The 16534-nt window shown below is 59.0% G+C and overlaps 5 protein-coding genes across 5 annotated transcripts; all 5 read left to right on the forward strand.

The window, feature by feature from the left end:
- The first annotated feature begins 3733 nt into the window (after nt 1-3733).
- On the forward strand, nt 3734-5334 carry LOC106977356 (hemoglobin subunit zeta). Its single transcript, XM_053213383.1, has 3 exons — nt 3734-3948; nt 4735-4939; nt 5098-5334. Exons 1-3 carry the CDS (start codon nt 3854-3856, stop codon nt 5224-5226), a joined length of 429 nt encoding a protein of 142 aa, XP_053069358.1. The 5' UTR covers nt 3734-3853; the 3' UTR covers nt 5227-5334.
- A 627-nt stretch (nt 5335-5961) lies between these two features.
- Nucleotides 5962-6789, forward strand: HBM (hemoglobin subunit mu). Its single transcript, XM_027043013.2, has 3 exons — nt 5962-6120; nt 6281-6485; nt 6596-6789. Exons 1-3 carry the CDS (start codon nt 6029-6031, stop codon nt 6722-6724), a joined length of 426 nt encoding a protein of 141 aa, XP_026898814.1. The 5' UTR covers nt 5962-6028; the 3' UTR covers nt 6725-6789.
- A 1555-nt stretch (nt 6790-8344) lies between these two features.
- On the forward strand, nt 8345-9189 carry LOC128313654 (hemoglobin subunit alpha). The gene is made up of 3 exons (XM_053213382.1): nt 8345-8502; nt 8620-8824; nt 8967-9189. Exons 1-3 carry the CDS (start codon nt 8408-8410, stop codon nt 9093-9095), a joined length of 429 nt encoding a protein of 142 aa, XP_053069357.1. The 5' UTR covers nt 8345-8407; the 3' UTR covers nt 9096-9189.
- Nucleotides 9190-12810: 3621 nt separating this feature from the next.
- LOC128313640 (hemoglobin subunit alpha) lies at nt 12811-13655 on the forward strand. Its single transcript, XM_053213309.1, has 3 exons — nt 12811-12968; nt 13086-13290; nt 13433-13655. The coding sequence occupies exons 1-3, from the start codon at nt 12874-12876 to the stop codon at nt 13559-13561; spliced, it is 429 nt and encodes a 142-aa protein (XP_053069284.1). The 5' UTR covers nt 12811-12873; the 3' UTR covers nt 13562-13655.
- Nucleotides 13656-15498: 1843 nt separating this feature from the next.
- Nucleotides 15499-16323, forward strand: HBQ1 (hemoglobin subunit theta 1). The gene is made up of 3 exons (XM_027043011.2): nt 15499-15665; nt 15819-16023; nt 16114-16323. The coding sequence occupies exons 1-3, from the start codon at nt 15571-15573 to the stop codon at nt 16240-16242; spliced, it is 429 nt and encodes a 142-aa protein (XP_026898812.1). The 5' UTR covers nt 15499-15570; the 3' UTR covers nt 16243-16323.
- The last annotated feature ends 211 nt before the right edge of the window (nt 16324-16534 follow it).

The raw sequence follows: 16534 nt of genomic DNA on the forward strand, positions 1-16534 counted from the left end.
TGCAATTTTTAACGGGGTGGTCAATTTGGGCCTATTAGTAAGGTGACACTTAAGGGAGTGACCAAATTGGGGAAGGGCCTTCCGGGGAGAGGCCCCAGGCAGGACTGAGGAGGACAGAAAGTGGGGAGCAGGGCTGGGATGGCAGGGAGCGGGATGGGGGCAGGAGACTTCAGCTCGCTCGCAGAGGATCAGAGACCACAGCAGTTTTCAGGGATGAGAGAGGAACGTCCAAGAGGACTGTGGTTTCTGGCCCGAGCCTTGGGAAGAGAGGATGGTGCTGCTCGTCACCAGGCCCCGGGGAAGGGCAGGAGCAGGGAGGAAGAGGCTTTGAGGGAAGATCAGGGCCTCATGCGAGATGCACGGGTGAGGCTGCGAAATACTCCCTGGGTACAAGTCTGAGCTCAGAAAGGACATGTGCACGGATGCCAGCAGGAGTCCCAGGTCACAGATGGAAGTTAAGGCCATGAGGTGGATGGAGGGCTGGCAGAGAGGAGGACAGGATGGGGGCTGCAGCACAAGTTTGAGGGCTGAGGACACAAGCCTATCCAAAAGAAGAAAGGAAGGGTAGAAAATGTGGGGGGGCAAAGTGTACTCCCAGCTGCACTAACCACTCGGGTAAAGACTGGGAGGTGTGTCTGGGACGGGCTTGGGCATCCGAGGCCCCAGCCCGCAGGAGGAGGGGATTCTGTGGATGCCCTGGGGACTAGGGAAGAGTCCCTGTGCTCTGCCCTCAGGCCCTCCCTGGCTTCTCCCCTGCTCCTCTCAACAATGCTCTCTTGGGTCAAGGGCCGGTCTCATCTGCAGTCCCTGCCTCTGCCTGAGCCTCTGGGGATTCGAGGTTGGAAGGAGGTCAGGGCTGGAAGCCTAAGACCAGTTTTGAATCAAGGCTGATTCCGTCCCAGGCCTGGCGCACTGAGAGTTCCTCCAATCCTCTCCCCACCCTCCATTTCGCTGGAGACCCTCTCCTGGGAGGACTTTCCAAGGTAAGGGGCTGGCAGTCTCCTGTGGGTCCCTTCCTCACCCCAGATTTGGGCCCGAATACTGTCCCCATCTTCTGTCAAGACGTGGACAGGGAAATCATTTCTGCTGAACTTCAGACTTGCTTAGTGACAGTGATAGCACCCAGCCAGCAAGGGCACCCCCAGGGAGCCTCAAATGGCGACTTTTGGAATCGTAGGTCAAGGCTTCCCAGGTGACTGGTTCAAATTCACCCAGAGCTGTGACAGGGACACCCCTGCTGAGTTGTAGGACGTAAAGATGCAATTTCCAGGGAGTTCGGCTAAGCAAGGAAAACAACCCTAAAACGTTAGTGTCAAGATACTAGTGATGTCCATTCACCTCCATAGTCTGTAGACTCCTTCAAAAGGTCTCAAGAACCACGTATTGTTTTACGAACAGGAAGGGTGGCGTTTAGGATCCCTTCGAGGACAGATGCTAACTGCCCCCCTCTAGAGCTGGAGGGGAGGACCCTGGCAGCCCTGGATTGGGAACAGGGAGAAGCTCCCCCCACGTGAGTTCTCACAGGCTGGGTTATTACACGCACGTGCACACACACTAGGAATCTCTATGCCCAGTGTGGGGTCTAAACTCAGGACCCGAGATGAGGCATCGCATGCTCTCAGCTGAGCCGCCAGGCGCCCCTTATATGCATGTTTGTAACTTATCGCAGAGTCCTAGGAAAATAATTAAAGGGTTATCTCTGAAGACAAGCAGGTGAGAAGAGAACATTTTTTTGGAGAGAAAAAGAGGGAGAGAGAGAGAGATAAGCGGGGGAGGAGCAGAGAGAGACGGAGGGAGAATCCCAAAAAGGCTCTGCACTGACACCACAGAGCCGCACTTGGGGCTCGAATTCACAAACCATTAGACCATGACCTGAGCCGAAATCAGGAGTCAGGCACTCCACCGACTGAGCCACCCAAGCACCTCTTATGATTTTTAAGTGATCTCTACATCCAATGTGGCACTTGAACTCACAACCCTGAGATCAAGAGTCTCACACTCTACCAACTGAGCCAGCCAAGTGCCCCAAGTTTAATTCTTTTATTAACTCTTTAAAGGGGCACCTGGGTGTGGAGCCTGCTTAAGATTCTCTCTCCTGGGGCACCTGGGTGGCTGAGTCAGTTGAGTGTCCGACTTTGGCTCAAGTTATGGTCTCATGGTTCATGAGTTCGAGCCCCACATCGGGCTCTGTGTGAATAGCTCAGAGCCTGGAGCCTTCTTCTGATTCTGTCTCCCTCTCTCTCTGCCCCTCTCCAGCTTGTGCGCTCTCTCTCTCAAAAATAAATAAAAATGTTTTTTAAAAGTTAAATTATCACTTGATTTTAAAAGTTTAACATAATAAACATTTCCTCATAAGCACACCTTTTTTTGAAATACAGGAATTTTTAATAGGAAGGGGAAAAAAGCAGGACATACCATCTGATCATGTTTTTTAAATACAAGAAAGGGCTGGACACAATCACACCAAACTGGTAAAAACTCTTCCCCTTGGGGCGCCTGGGTGGCTCAGTCGGTTAAGCGGCCGACTTCAGCTCAGGTCGTGATCTCGCGGTCAGTGAGTTCGAGCCCCGCGTCGGGCTCTGGGCTGACAGCTCAGGGCCTGGAGCCTGTTTCAGATTCTGTGTCTCCCTCTCTCTGACCCTCCCCCGTTCATGCTCTGTCTCTCCCTGTCTCAAAAATAAATAAAACGTTAAAAAAATTAAAAAAAAAAAAACCTCTTCCCCTGTGGGACGAGGGTTACGGTTTTTCTCTTTTGTTTGCTTGTGCCCATGTTCTCACTGGGCTCCCACACTGAGTACATGTCACTAAAACCATTATGTGCTGTGAGGTGGCAGCTGAGCTGGGCCATCCTGGACCTTGCCATCTTTGGATGAGCAAGGAGTTTCGCAGGGGGTGGGGGGAGGGCGCGCTGAGCTTCCTCAGTGGCTCTTCCTGTCACACTTTCCCTCACAGGGGCTTGAACGGTGCACTGTGGGCCTCAGCCGAAGTGGGATGATTAACCGACTGAGCCACCCAGATGCCCCTAGCTATAATTTAACTCAAAATACATGCACCCTTTGCAAGAACACATACTAACTAAAGGAACATATTAAGCACAATAAAATGGTTGCCTTATGGTAGAGAGGGGAAAGGGAATAAGGTAAGAGGCAAAGAGATGTAAATAGTACAGGCTGTGACGGGATGTGACAGGTAGGATTGTAGGGTCGGGTGACCCCAGACTCTGTGTGAAGAGTCCAGCCTCGTCCCAGCCTGGGTGCCCAGCTTGGAGAATCCCCCCAGTCAAGCTGCTGAGGGACTTGGCTTGTGGGGGAGAAGAACCTTATCCAGGTGAGGAAGGCGCTATACACAGAGGCAAGAGCATCTGAAGCCAAGACTGTCACTCACACCCTGTGACACCTGGCCTCAGTTTCCCTCTGTGGACCTCCATTCACTCATCTGCAAGGTGATGCTACAGAAGCTTAAATAAAAGAAGGAGGAGACAGTGCTTCTGTGAAAGCCTGCTACCTTCTAGATCATCCTAATATCACAAGGACAGGGAACTCGGCGACCATGATTATAGAGGTCAGTCACTGGACTGGGCCCCTACCTCCCTGGAACCTGGACTCAGGCTGTGGCCCAGTGCAGGGAGGGGGGAATGTTAGCCCTTCTTCACCCCACCAGTCCCGCCAGGGACTGGTGACCACCCATCCTCGCTGGGCCTGATAAGAGACCCCACCCCCACAGCCCTCTCCCCTCTCCAGACCAATGGCCACAGCCTGGCCCCCACCCCGGCTCTGTGTGTATAAAGGGATCCCGGGGGGTGAGCACACAGAGGCCAGTCCTGGGCACACCCGGCTCCAGCTCAGCCACCACCATGTCTCTGACCAAGGCTGAGAAGGCCATCATCCTGTCCATGTGGGGCAAGATCTCCACTCAGGCGGATGCCATTGGCACCCAGGCCCTGGAGAGGTGAGTGCCAGATGGGCTGGGGTGGAGCCCCGTAGGTGACAGTGTGCAGTTGGTGAGGACAGGGGCCAGTGAGGAGAGGGCTCTCTGCGGAAAGGGTCCCTAAGGAGGGGTCAGCGAGGTGGGGGTTCTCTGAGAAAGGGGTCAGTGAGGGGGGCAGATGAATTGCACAGACTTCTGACGGACCCTATGCTCACTGAGTCCTGAACAAGCACAGGCCCAGCATCTCACCAGAGGGGTGTGGATGTGTTTCCCCCAACACCTGACATGCCTAAGGAGGCAGTGAGGCATCTCCAAGCACCAGGGTCTCTAATCCTGGGGCAAGGTGGTCCCAGGTGGTTTCCCTAAGAGATCTCCCTTGCAATGTGCCTGCAGGTGGCATTATTTCTGACAGACGGTAGGTACAGCAGGAGCCCGGTCAGGGGTTGGGAAGGAGGTTTTTGTGGCCAGAGGAGAGGTGAAAACGGGCTGGAGGCCTACGGTGGGTGTGCAGGGCCAGCTGGGAGCGAGGAGACCCTGGAAGAGGGCTGAGGTGGGGAGCAGGGGCGAGCCTGGGTGCTGGGAGGGTGTGGAGGCAGAAGGCCTTGGGACCATGGGGTGCAGCTTGGGGGAGGGGCAGCAGTCAGAGCACAGCACACCTCAGGAGGTGGTGCACCTGCTGAGCTGGAAGGCCCCAGGGCGGTGGTGAGGTCGCACTTGGGTCCTCAAGCTCGGAGAAGGACGCAGGGGTCGTAGAGAGGTGGACGGGGGCCCACGTTCCTCCAATGCTCAGGTCCCGCCCTCCCGCAGGCTCTTCGCCAGCTACCCCCAGACCAAGACCTACTTCCCGCACTTCGACCTGCGCCCGGGCTCCGCGCACCTGCGCACGCACGGCGCCAAGGTGGCGGCCGCCCTGGGCGATGCGGTCAGGAGCATCGACAACATCGCGGGCGCCCTGTCCAAGCTGAGTGAGATGCACGCCTACGTTCTGCGCGTGGACCCGGTCAACTTCAAGGTGCGCGCGGGGGCCGGGGTCCTGGCGGGGACGAGGCGGGGGGGGGGGGGGTGGAGGGGGGGCGGGGCGGGGTCTCGGCCGCAGAAGGTGCTCCGCCCACCCCAGAGCCCCCGCAGAGCTCCCCGGCCTCGCGCTGAGCCGCCCTCCGGGCCCCCCAGCTCCTGTCCCACTGTCTGCTGGTCACGGTGGCCTCGCACTTCCCCGCTGACTTCACGGCCGACGCCCATACCGCCTGGGACAAGTTCCTGTCCATCGTGTCCTGCGTCCTGACCGAGAAGTACCGCTGAGCGCCGCCGCCAGGCCGGGGGCCGGCTGCGACCCCGCCCCTGCCCCTGCAACTTCCCTCAATTTTGCCCCCAATAAATGGATGCGGATGGAATGGGTCCTGCGTTCTCAGTATTGGCCGAAGGAGGGGAGAAAGTGAGGCACAGAAAGCGTAAGCCACAGGAACGCGGTGGACCCCAGCGTCACCACCGGCCTGGAGGCCACCCCGAGGGCGCTGTGGCTCGATCCCTGCGCCTGCGGACCCCAGAATCGGGAGAGAGTAGAGCGGCCCCAGGCTGGTTCTCCAGGGTCCGAGGTGCGTTTGCTCCTGTCCTGCTTCCCAAATCGCCCAAAGATCGTCGCTTTATTCAGCGTGTCGCGTGCGTGTGGGGTGCGTGTCGGCACTGAGGGGGCTTTTCCTCAAAGCCTGACACTATAGGTCCCGCACTGCGGGGACCCACGATATGCTTCCCGTGCCCCTAGCGGAAAAGAAGCGTCCCTGCCCAGCGCTCTTTCTCCCAATCCCTCCACTGGCTCCCTCCTGCAGAGGCTCTGACGCTGCCCGCAGGGGAGGCTCTCCCGATTTCGCGCAAGTCTGCAGCAAAAGCACGCACACACAGCGCGTGAGTCGGTGCCGGTAACCCCCGGCCCCGCCCGCCCCAGGCCGTGGCCTCTGCAGCGATCGGGACCTGGGCTGGAGGCATTTCCCCGAGCTGGCCGAGGGTCCCGCAGATAAGGGCGGGTGGGGCGCCTGGAAGGCGTGGGGGCTGCTATAAGGAGGCGGGAGCGGCGGGTGGGGCCGCCAGCGCACGCCCGGCCGGCGCCATGCTCAGCGCCCAAGAGCGCGCCCACGTAGCGCAGGTCTGGGACCTGATCGCCGGCCACGAGGCGGCCTTCGGGGCGGAGCTGTTGCTCAGGTGGGTTGAGGCGGGGTTTCCAGGGTCACAGGGAGGCGGACACAGGGGTTGGGGGCCCGAGTCCGAGGGGCGGGCCAGGCTGGGGTTCCGGGTGTCTGGGAGGTGCCGGCGCCGGATGGACCCCACGCGGCCACCCTCACTCACCGACCTGCTCCACCAGGCTCTTCACGGTCTATCCCAGCACCAAGATCTACTTCAAGCACCTGGGCGTCTGCCCCGACGAGGCTCAGCTGCTGACCCACGGACAACGCGTGCTCCAGGCGGTGGGCGTGGCCGTGCAACACACCGACCACCTGCGCGCCGCCCTGAGCCCGCTCGCCGACCTGCACGCACAAGTGCTACGCGTGGACCCCGCCAACTTCCCTGTGAGCCCGCCCCCGCCGCGGTAGAGTTGGCGCCGGCAGGCAGCCGGGGTTGGGGTTAAAGGAGAAAGTGGCTGCAGCAGACCCCCTCTCATCCGCCCCTCCTCCCGCAGCTGCTGATCCAGTGTTTCCATGTGATGCTGGCCTCCCACCTGCAGGGCGAGTTCACCGTGCAGATGCAGGCGGCGTGGGACAAGTTCTTGACCGAAGTAGCCATGGTGCTGACTGAGAAGTACCGATGAGTCCCCTGCCCCACCGGCTTAGGTGTGTGTGTGTCAATAAACAGGCCTCAAATGGCCGGACCCTGCACGTGTGTGTTCTTTGGGGAGCAGGTGGGCCGAGAAGCTGGGCAGAAGCTCTGGGTCCCAGGCGCAGACTCCTGGAATCTTAGGGCGCCATCACGAACCCTTGCAGACCAAGAATCAGGGGCCTGGGAGCCGGTCCTTGGATCTCTCCAAACTCTGAAATGAGGGCGGTTGCTGGGCTGAGGGTGCTGGATCTTGGGCGGGGTGTGGACCCCTAAAGGCTTGAGCAGAACAATTGCCCTCCTCTGCCGAGGAAGTGGGAGGGGCAAAGTGGGTGCCAGGATCACAGGGGTCTTTGGGAGCAGTTCTCACCCACTCCCGTGCTCACTCGTTCATCCTTCCTCCAACCCTCCCACTGGGAGCTGGGAGCCAGAATTCAGAATCCGCAGCTCTTTTGCAGACAAACATGGGCACCAGGCCCAAGGGTTAGGCTTCTGGCCTGAGGTCAAACAGACTTAGGCGCCAGGCCTCCTCTGACCCCCGGCGCCTTCTCCCCTCCCCGCGACTCTCAATCTGCAGCAAACCTTGCCCTGGCCAAGTTGGGTCCTTTCTCTGAAGTCCGTGGGGTGGGAGACTGGGGTGGGATGTCCCGATGGTCACGACCAGGCACACACAGCAGGGTTCCGACCCGGTTCACAGGATAAGCCCTGTGACACTGGACATGTCCCTGGGCCGTAGGAGCCTAACGCATCAATGTAAAAGCAAACGAAGAGCAGACGACCAACAAAAAGCCCTACCTCGCTGGGTCTTTTGAAATAATTTAAAAGATCATGAGGCAGGCTCAGTGCCTGGCAGGCACTTGGCCATCCGGCCCCACCTATGCCTTTCAGTATCTGCAAGTCTCCCAGCCAAGCCGTGCCTCGCCTGCTCTCCCCACCCCCGCCCGCCAGGGTCAATCTCTCCCCTCAGCAGCAACAGGGCAGGAATCTTAGCTCTCTGCTCAGAACCTTGGTGGACCAGGGAATAAGGCCAGGGACCCTGGAAACTCTCCCAACTCGGAATGAGGAAGGTTCCCCAGATAGCAGTCTCGGCGGGTGCGGGGAGCACTACAGGGAGCTCTGAGCCCCAGTGGCAGTCCACACTCAAGTCCGAAGGGTGCTGGAGCCTAAGCCGAACTACCCACCCCCATCCACGGTCTGCGCCTTCACCTGTTAACCCCGCGCTGCCTAGGAGTGCCGGCCCACCAGTGGCAGCAGGAGGGCTTGGAGGGTGTCAACCCTCATTATCTCCTTCACCTTCACGTTAACACGGACAATCTACAGCCCTTGGTCCTCGGGAAAGTCTGGTGCGAAAGCAGCTCGTTTTACTTTAGAAAATAGCCGTGCTCCCCTTCTCGACCGGCAAAGAGCCCAGGTCGGGGCCGAATGTGGGTGCGCGACAGATGGGTGGGGAACCTGTGTAGGCTTCCCAGAATCACGGGGGCCGGATTGGAGAAGGCACCTCTGCCTGCGCGGAACCGGGAGAGGGAGGGCTGCCGCCGGCCCAGCGCACCTCCTGGCCCCGCGCCAGCCAATGAGCGCAGCCCGGGCGGGCGCGCCCCGCGCGCCCGGGGCATAAAGGCTCCGCGCCCTCGCGGCCCCGCACCTTCTGGTCCCGACACAGACTCAGAGAGAACCAACCATGGTGCTGTCTGCCGCCGACAAGAGCAACGTCAAGGCCTGCTGGGGTAAGATTGGGTCCCATGCTGGCGAATATGGCGCAGAGGCCCTGGAGAGGTGAGCACCCAACTTGCCCCTGTGGGCACCCGGCACCCGGGGCTCCGCGACCCCTCGCGGTCCTTGTCCTGCGCCGCCCCGCCTAACCGTGGCTCGCCCACCTCTTCCTCCCGGCAGGACCTTCTGCTCCTTCCCCACCACCAAGACCTACTTCCCCCACTTCGACCTGAGCCACGGCTCCGCCCAGGTCAAGGCCCACGGCCAGAAGGTGGCCGACGCGCTGACGCAGGCCGTGGCCCACATGGACGACCTGCCCAACGCCCTGTCGGCTCTGAGCGACCTGCACGCGTACAAGCTGCGTGTGGACCCCGTCAACTTCAAGGTGAGCACCGGGCTGGGGGACATCTGCGGTGGAGGGCTCGCCGGACCCTGCTGGCAGGAGGGCAGAGTCCCTTGGGTTCCAGAAGGTGGAGTGCGGGCAGCCGCGTCCCCCCGACGCCCCCTGACGCCCCCCCTCCCCGCAGTTCCTGAGCCACTGCCTGCTGGTGACCCTGGCCTGCCACCACCCCGCGGAATTCACCCCCGCCGTCCACGCCTCCCTGGACAAGTTCTTCAGCGCTGTGAGCACCGTGCTGACCTCCAAATACCGTTGAGTGAAGCCGGGGCGATCGTCCTGAGGGCCCGGGGCCTCTTGGGCTCCGGGCACCCGAACTTCCTGATCTTTGAATAAAGTCTGAGTGGGCTGCAGCCTCTGTCCGCCTCTGTCTTCTTTGTCGCTGGCCTTCGTGTGTCGTGTCGTGGAGGGGGGTGAGGCTGGGGGGGTGGGGGAGCGGTGATTCTCTTCCACTGGTACCAGCGACCTCTCTGACTTTGGAGGGAGAGGGCAGGGGAGTAAGGCTGATGCTTCCAGAAATGTGCTGAACCGTGTTCAGGCCTGGGAAGGGCCAGACTTCCAAGGGTCCCTCTCTGGGGTAAGATGTAGGGGAGTCTTAAGATTGCCACCTTCTTTTGAAGTCTAACACCCATTAAACAGTCTAGATCAAAACAAACCACAAAAACACAACACTCCTGGTGCAAATGCGGGTGCTGGACAGTTTCTTGGAGATTCCCACCTCCTTCCTATCAGAGGGAAGGTGGGCTGGAAAGGGGGTTGCAGCCCCTCCCACCCTTCCTGGGTCACAGTAACCCTCCGGGGGACGGCAGGGGTGGGGTAGAGTCGGGGAAGAAGAGTGGGGCAATGAGCTGGGGGAATGGTCAGGGTGCACTTGGGGAAGCCCTTTAGCAGAGCGCCTTGCTCCCTTGGCCTGCAGGTTGTGAGGCACACTAACAGCTCACTGTTTGTGCAGCCAGGTGTTCCCCAGCTCATTGCTTCCCCTATTCAAACGCCCAAGGCTCCTGGGGCCTCCCAGAAGTTCTGCCTCGGTGCTGTGAACAATATTTGGAAAGTCCCCTGGCGGCAGTGCTGAAGCCCTGGGCTCAACTTCACACACCCCACCTGGGCTCTGCAACCGTCTTAGGGACCCCACCAGGGCCTCCAGCCCAGTCTGAGCTCAGGGCAGTGCGCAGTCCTGGGTTGTCTCAGGACAGTGACAGAGCCCCTTGCTCCCCACTCTGGACAGTGGGGGTTGCCTCTCCTCCTGCACTACACACCCTTTCTTCGCCCCAGAGCCCAATTCACTTTTACTTAAATATAGAAAACACTTAAGAAGTAAACTAAGGGGGCACCTGGGTAGCTCAGTAGATTGAGCGTCGAACTCTTTATCTCAACTCAGGTCTTGATCTCAGTGTCGTGGTTGTGAGTTCAAGCCCCCTGTTGGGCTCTGTGCTGGGCATGGAGCCTACTATAAACAAATAAACTAAAATTCGCCCATGCTTTCACACACAAGCCACGTGCACATGCACACCCACATACACCATTTTTGTGTTATTCAAAGTTGGGAAAGAGAGTCGCTGTGCCCTGTCCCACACCTCTGCAGAAGTAACACAGTTATCAGTTTGGGACTGAGCCCACTGGCTTCTATCCTGTGCTGAAGGGACACAGCTACATCTATGACTACATTCTTCTTTTTGGTTAAAAGTATCGTCATACCCTAGATATTTTTCTGAAACCTGCTTTTCTCATGGAACTGTGTCTCCACTACATCTCTTCCAGCAGCATATCCAGCTCTTTCTCATGTCACAGATTTATTGGTCATTTCTCCATTTCTTTTTTTTTAATGCCTATTTATTTTGAGACAGAGAGTGAGAGAGAAAGAGTGTGTGTGTGTGGGGGGGGGGGGTTTGGGTGTGGGTGTGGGTGGAGGAGGAGGAGAGAGAGGGGGAGACAGAGAATCCCAAGCAGGATCCTTGCCATCAGAGCAAAGCTTGACATGGAGCTTAATCCCATGCAACGTGAGATCATGACCTGAGCTGAAATAAAGAGTTGGTGGCTCAACAAACTGAGCCATCCAGGCGCCTGGTCATTTCTACATTTCTGTTAATTTCCTGTTAATATCCTTTGTCCATTGTTCCCATTAGTCATTTGTTTCTCCCTTTTATATATATGTGGGAGCTCTGCCCATGTTAAGAATGTAAGCCATTAGCTGAGATATGTTCCTCAGTCTTGCCTTAAAAGGACTCAGTGGCACAGGGATTGGAACAAGATGAAGAAGGGGGGATTGTCCCTGGCCTGCGAGGTGGGTCTTGTATGCCTCTAAGCCCCCAGTGTCTTATCCTTTTTGGGGGGCCAGGAGAGGGCCTCTGGCTCTGACAGAATCAGGAAAAGCGTGGAGGTAGGAGGGAAAGTGGACTGAGCTAGGGGGAGAGTCCTGTGTGAACAAAATTAGAGGAACAGACACCAGGAGGTGGAGCAGAAGGGGGAATTGCTGAGACTTGTCCAGAGCTTCTTTCTTCCCAGTTTGACCATTACTTCCTCCTGGACACACAGGGAAGGTCTTGCGGGAGGTCCCTAGGAGAGGGATGGGGGCAGAGGGTGGTGCCCCCCCACCCGTCCCCAAAGGGAAGTCTTCTTCCCAGGAAAGGACGTAGCGGTGGCCCCTCCCTCCCTTTTCCCCTCGCCAAGCTCTGATGTTCCGCCTCATCGTGCCCATCACACCACCTACTAGCCGAAGGGACTTGTCAGCAGCTGGAGTTCCTGCCCCTTCTTACCACCCCACCGGAAGCTCCTCCCCTGCCCCATGCTGTGGGGTCTGACCAGCCTTATCACCCCCGCATCTCTCACCCCCACTCTGCGGCCACAGAGGCCTTCTCTCCCCTTCCCCTCCACCAAGTGATGGGTAGCTCCCCCTGAACTCTACTCTGCCTATTACTGACTCATCTTCCAGTCTTACTTCCTCAGGGAAGCCCACCATGATCCCCAGACTAACCCTGATGTCCCTGAAAGCCTCATCCACTCTCTCCATGCTTCCTTGGGTCCTTTAACAAGGTTTTCCATTGTATGTGTACTTGTGTGATGATTTGGACACTGTCCCTAACTAGGCTGGAAACTCAGGTCTTGCCCAGCCATTTGCTTTATTTATCAACTCAACGGCTATTTGCCTCATGAGTCTTGTGTCTGGCACAGTTTACAGCACTGGATGTGTCATTGTGACCCAGGACAGCGGGGGAGAGAGACAGCCGTTCACGCAAGGTCTCAGATAGGAGAGGCCTGCCTCTGTGAGTCCCTGACCTGGGGTGCAGCAGCCGCCACCCTGGAGGAAGGAGCTTGCGCCTGGAACTCTCCTACCCAGCCCTGCAAACTCTGCCCCTCGGTATTTGCTCCTTCTGCGATCGGCACTCAGTGGCAGTCGATGGCTATTTGTGTAAAGAAAGGGGGTTGGGAGAACCAAGTCTGAGGGGAGCAGAAGGGCTATTGTTGGGAATTCTCAAGTACATGTGAGGAAGGACCCCCTTGTGTGCACATCTCTTTCCGCCCTGGGCTAGGAGAGGCCTTTCTTTCCACGACTAACCGCCCATTCTTTCACTGATTCCGCCCAAGTTAATACATGTCTGGGGAGTGCCAAGCCTAGATCAGGGTAGGTGGCACAAACTGACTACTCCCTTCCGATCCTCAGGAGAGCACAGCCTGGGGATAGGGGCGCTCGGGGACCCTGAAGGGTGTCACTGAGCTCACGTGTTGGAAGAACGGGCATCGAGCCACCTCAGCAAACCGACCCCCACTAGCTGGGGTCTAGGATACCACTGCCATGGCCGTGAAGAGGCGGATGGGAGGAAGACACCCGAACCCTCTACAAAGCCTGGAGCAAAGCCCCCACCGCGCCAGGGTGGCGCTGGCCGCTCGCTGGCGCCCCCTGCCGTCCGGCCGAGTCGGCCCCGCGCCAGCCAATGAGCGCAGCCCGGGCGGGCGCGCCCCGCGCGCCCGGGGCATAAAGGCTCCGCGCCCTCGCGGCCCCGCACCTTCTGGTCCCGACACAGACTCAGAGAGAACCAACCATGGTGCTGTCTGCCGCCGACAAGAGCAACGTCAAGGCCTGCTGGGGTAAGATTGGGTCCCATGCTGGCGAATATGGCGCAGAGGCCCTGGAGAGGTGAGCACCCAACTTGCCCCTGTGGGCACCCGGCACCCGGGGCTCCGCGACCCCTCGCGGTCCTTGTCCTGCGCCGCCCCGCCTAACCGTGGCTCGCCCACCTCTTCCTCCCGGCAGGACCTTCTGCTCCTTCCCCACCACCAAGACCTACTTCCCCCACTTCGACCTGAGCCACGGCTCCGCCCAGGTCAAGGCCCACGGCCAGAAGGTGGCCGACGCGCTGACGCAGGCCGTGGCCCACATGGACGACCTGCCCAACGCCCTGTCGGCTCTGAGCGACCTGCACGCGTACAAGCTGCGTGTGGACCCCGTCAACTTCAAGGTGAGCACCGGGCTGGGGGACATCTGCGGTGGAGGGCTCGCCGGACCCTGCTGGCAGGAGGGCAGAGTCCCTTGGGTTCCAGAAGGTGGAGTGCGGGCAGCCGCGTCCCCCCGACGCCCCCTGACGCCCCCCCTCCCCGCAGTTCCTGAGCCACTGCCTGCTGGTGACCCTGGCCTGCCACCACCCCGCGGAATTCACCCCCGCCGTCCACGCCTCCCTGGACAAGTTCTTCAGCGCTGTGAGCACCGTGCTGACCTCCAAATACCGTTGAGTGAAGCCGGGGCGATCGTCCTGAAGGCCCGGGGCCTCTTGGGCTCCGGGCACCCGAACTTCCTGATCTTTGAATAAAGTCTGAGTGGGCTGCAGCCTCTGCCTGCCTCTGTCTTCTTTGTCGCTGGCCTTCGTGTGTCGTGTCGTGGAGGGGGGTGAGGCTGGGGGGGTGGGGGAGCGGTGATTCTCCTCCACTGGTACCAGCGACCTCTCTGACTCCGAGGGAGGCGACGGAAGGGGAGGGGAGTGGGGCCGGACCTGCTGCCAGTGCAGGATTTGCGGGCCACCCCCCATCCCTCTCTCTGGAATGAGTGCCATTTCCTGCGTTTCACTTCAGACCTTTCCATTGGAGCTCGGATTTGCTCAAATGATAAACTGATTTTCCATCTTTACGTTTTATGGCACACACTTGGGCTGAGAGCTGGTGGGCCTCCAGCCTGGACCTCTGAGCTCTCCGTGGCTCTTCCTGAAGTTGGGCGGTGGGGAAGACCAGAAGTTACGCTCCTCAGAGTCCCCCGCAGTGCCCCCACACCTGTCAAGCGCTTACAAAACACACATGCAATCCCGACGACATTGTGGCAGGCAAACAGTGCAATGGCAGTTGGCAGGCAATTTCCTGGAGGCATCTCTTTCACTGGTGTCACTTCCAGGACATTCACTCTGCAGATGATGACGGCCTGGGGCACCATGGATCCAGAGGCCTGGTTTTGGGCCCAGCTCAGCATTTACTTCAATGCCCAGAGGCTGGCACTCCTGAGGCCCACCGACTCCCCCTGGCAGGGCAGCAAAGAGAAAAGCCAGGGCCTGGGAGCCTGCACTCTCACACTCTTCCCCCCCTCACGGCAAGCCGCTAGTGCTTAGGGGTCTGGTCCTGGCAGCCATCCAGGCCTGAGCCCCCAACTAACAGCAGTGTCCTTTCTTCCCTGTCTAAGAGTCATCCTTGGAAAATGATATGGCAGGTCTCTGCCTCAGTTTGTGCTACTTTTAACAGAGCTGGTGGCACAGTGTGAGCTCCCAGTAAGAGGCAGTCTCCTTCTTTTATTATTAGGGAAGAACGAGGGCCTGGGCTAAAGGTGGAAACAACCCAAATGTCCATAAGGGGATGAATGGAGGAATCAAGTGTAGTCTATCCATACAGTGGAATATTATTCAGCCATTAAGAGCTATGGAGCACTGACACAGGTTACAACGTGAGCGAAAACATGCTAAATCAAAGAAGCCAGACACAAAAGAATATATAGTGTGTGATTCCACATAGAGGAACTATCCAGAATAGGCAAATCCAGAGAGACAGAGAGCAGAGTGGTGGTTGCCAGGGACTGAGGGGAAGGGTTGTGGAGCCACTGCTAATGGGCACAAAGTTTCCATTTCGGATGATGAAGTTCAAGAACTAGATAGTTGTGGTTGCACAACATTGTGTGAATGTGGTTAAAGACACTGAATTGTACACTTTAAAATGGCTACTACGGTAAATTTTATGTTATATGAATTTTCCAAAAAAAAAAAAAAATTTAATGTGTAGAGTGGCGCCTGGCAGGTATCATGACTGAGATACAGTGGAGGAACTTAATAAATGTTTACTGCCCGGAAAGGAACATATGCCATGAGCTTAACAGTTGTAATCTGCTTAATTCTCACAGCAACCTTGGGAAGAGGACATTTTTATGTTCCTTTTTTACAATCAGTGCGAAAATAGACTCAGAGAGATGTCATAATAGGCTGGGGAGGAAGGGAGAATAAAATTCAGTGTCCCCTGATGATAATAATAACAAATTATTAGTTTCCATATAATAAACAGTACAAAAATGGGGCCGCGGGGTTCATGGCAATAGGGCAGGTCCCAGACTCTGGGACCCCTCAGCACCGGGGCCGGGACCCCTCAGGACTCTTCTACGAGCAGAAGCGGGGCGCGGCCGCGGCGTGGCGCCCCCTGGAGGCCGCGGGGACGCACCAATCGCGTCCGTGCTGCCATCCCGCGCGGAGCGCTCGCCGCTCAACGCCGGATCCGCGATGGTGCTGTCCGCCGCGGAGAGGGCGGCAGTGCGCGCGCTGTGGACGAAGCTGGGGAGCAACGTTGGGGTCTACGCGACCGAGGCCCTGGAGAGGTGCGGGCGAACAGGTCCCGGCGCCCCTCCGGCTCCCCGCCTTGGCGCCTGCCCCGCGGATGCCGTCCCCCGCCGCTCCTGGTGCCCTTCCTCCCCAAGCCTCCCCCCCACACTCGCCCTCGGATCGCATCTCTCTAGCCATTCCTCCCGCAGGACCTTCCTGGCCTTCCCGACCACCAAGACCTACTTCCCCCACTTGGACCTGACCCCCGGCTCCGCCCAGGTCAAGGCCCACGGCCAGAAGGTGGCCGACGCGCTGACGCGGGCCGTGGCCCACCTGGACGACCTGCCTACCGCCCTGTGGGCTCTGAGCGACCTGCACGTGCGCCAGCTGCGTGTGGACCCCGTCAACTTCAAGGTGAGCACCGGGCCAGCGCTGGGTCAGCGGTCGCCGAGAAAGGGGGTGGAGAAGGACGGCCCCGGGCGGGACGGCTGCCTCTCTCCGCAGCTCCTGGGCCACTGCCTGCTGGTGACCCTCGCCCGGCACTACCCTGGAGACTTCAGCCCGGCCATGCACGCCTCGCTGGAAAAGTTTCTGAGCCACGTGATCTCGGCGCTGGCCACCAGCTACGGCTAAACTCGGAGAGGGGCGCCCGCCGCCCAGCCGCCCCTCCCGCGAGTTCCAGAGTTTGAGTAAAGTCCCCGCAAGAAAGCCTCAGCCTGCATGCGCGTGTTCTCTCTGGGGGCGTGCGCGGGTCTGCGGAGTGGGGGGTATCGGAGACGCCGGAGTCGTACCCCACCGTCGTTAGACCCGGGCGCGCCCCCGGCTGCCCGCTGGGCGCCCTGGGCGATCGAGGGAAGGTTTAGGTCGCCCCCACCCTCAGCGGGCAAGGCCCGGACTCCCTCCAGGTGCAGGCGAGCCGGCCCGG

Source organism: Acinonyx jubatus, chromosome E3 (assembly GCF_027475565.1).
Source record: "Acinonyx jubatus isolate Ajub_Pintada_27869175 chromosome E3, VMU_Ajub_asm_v1.0, whole genome shotgun sequence".
NCBI lineage: Eukaryota > Metazoa > Chordata > Mammalia > Carnivora > Felidae > Acinonyx > Acinonyx jubatus.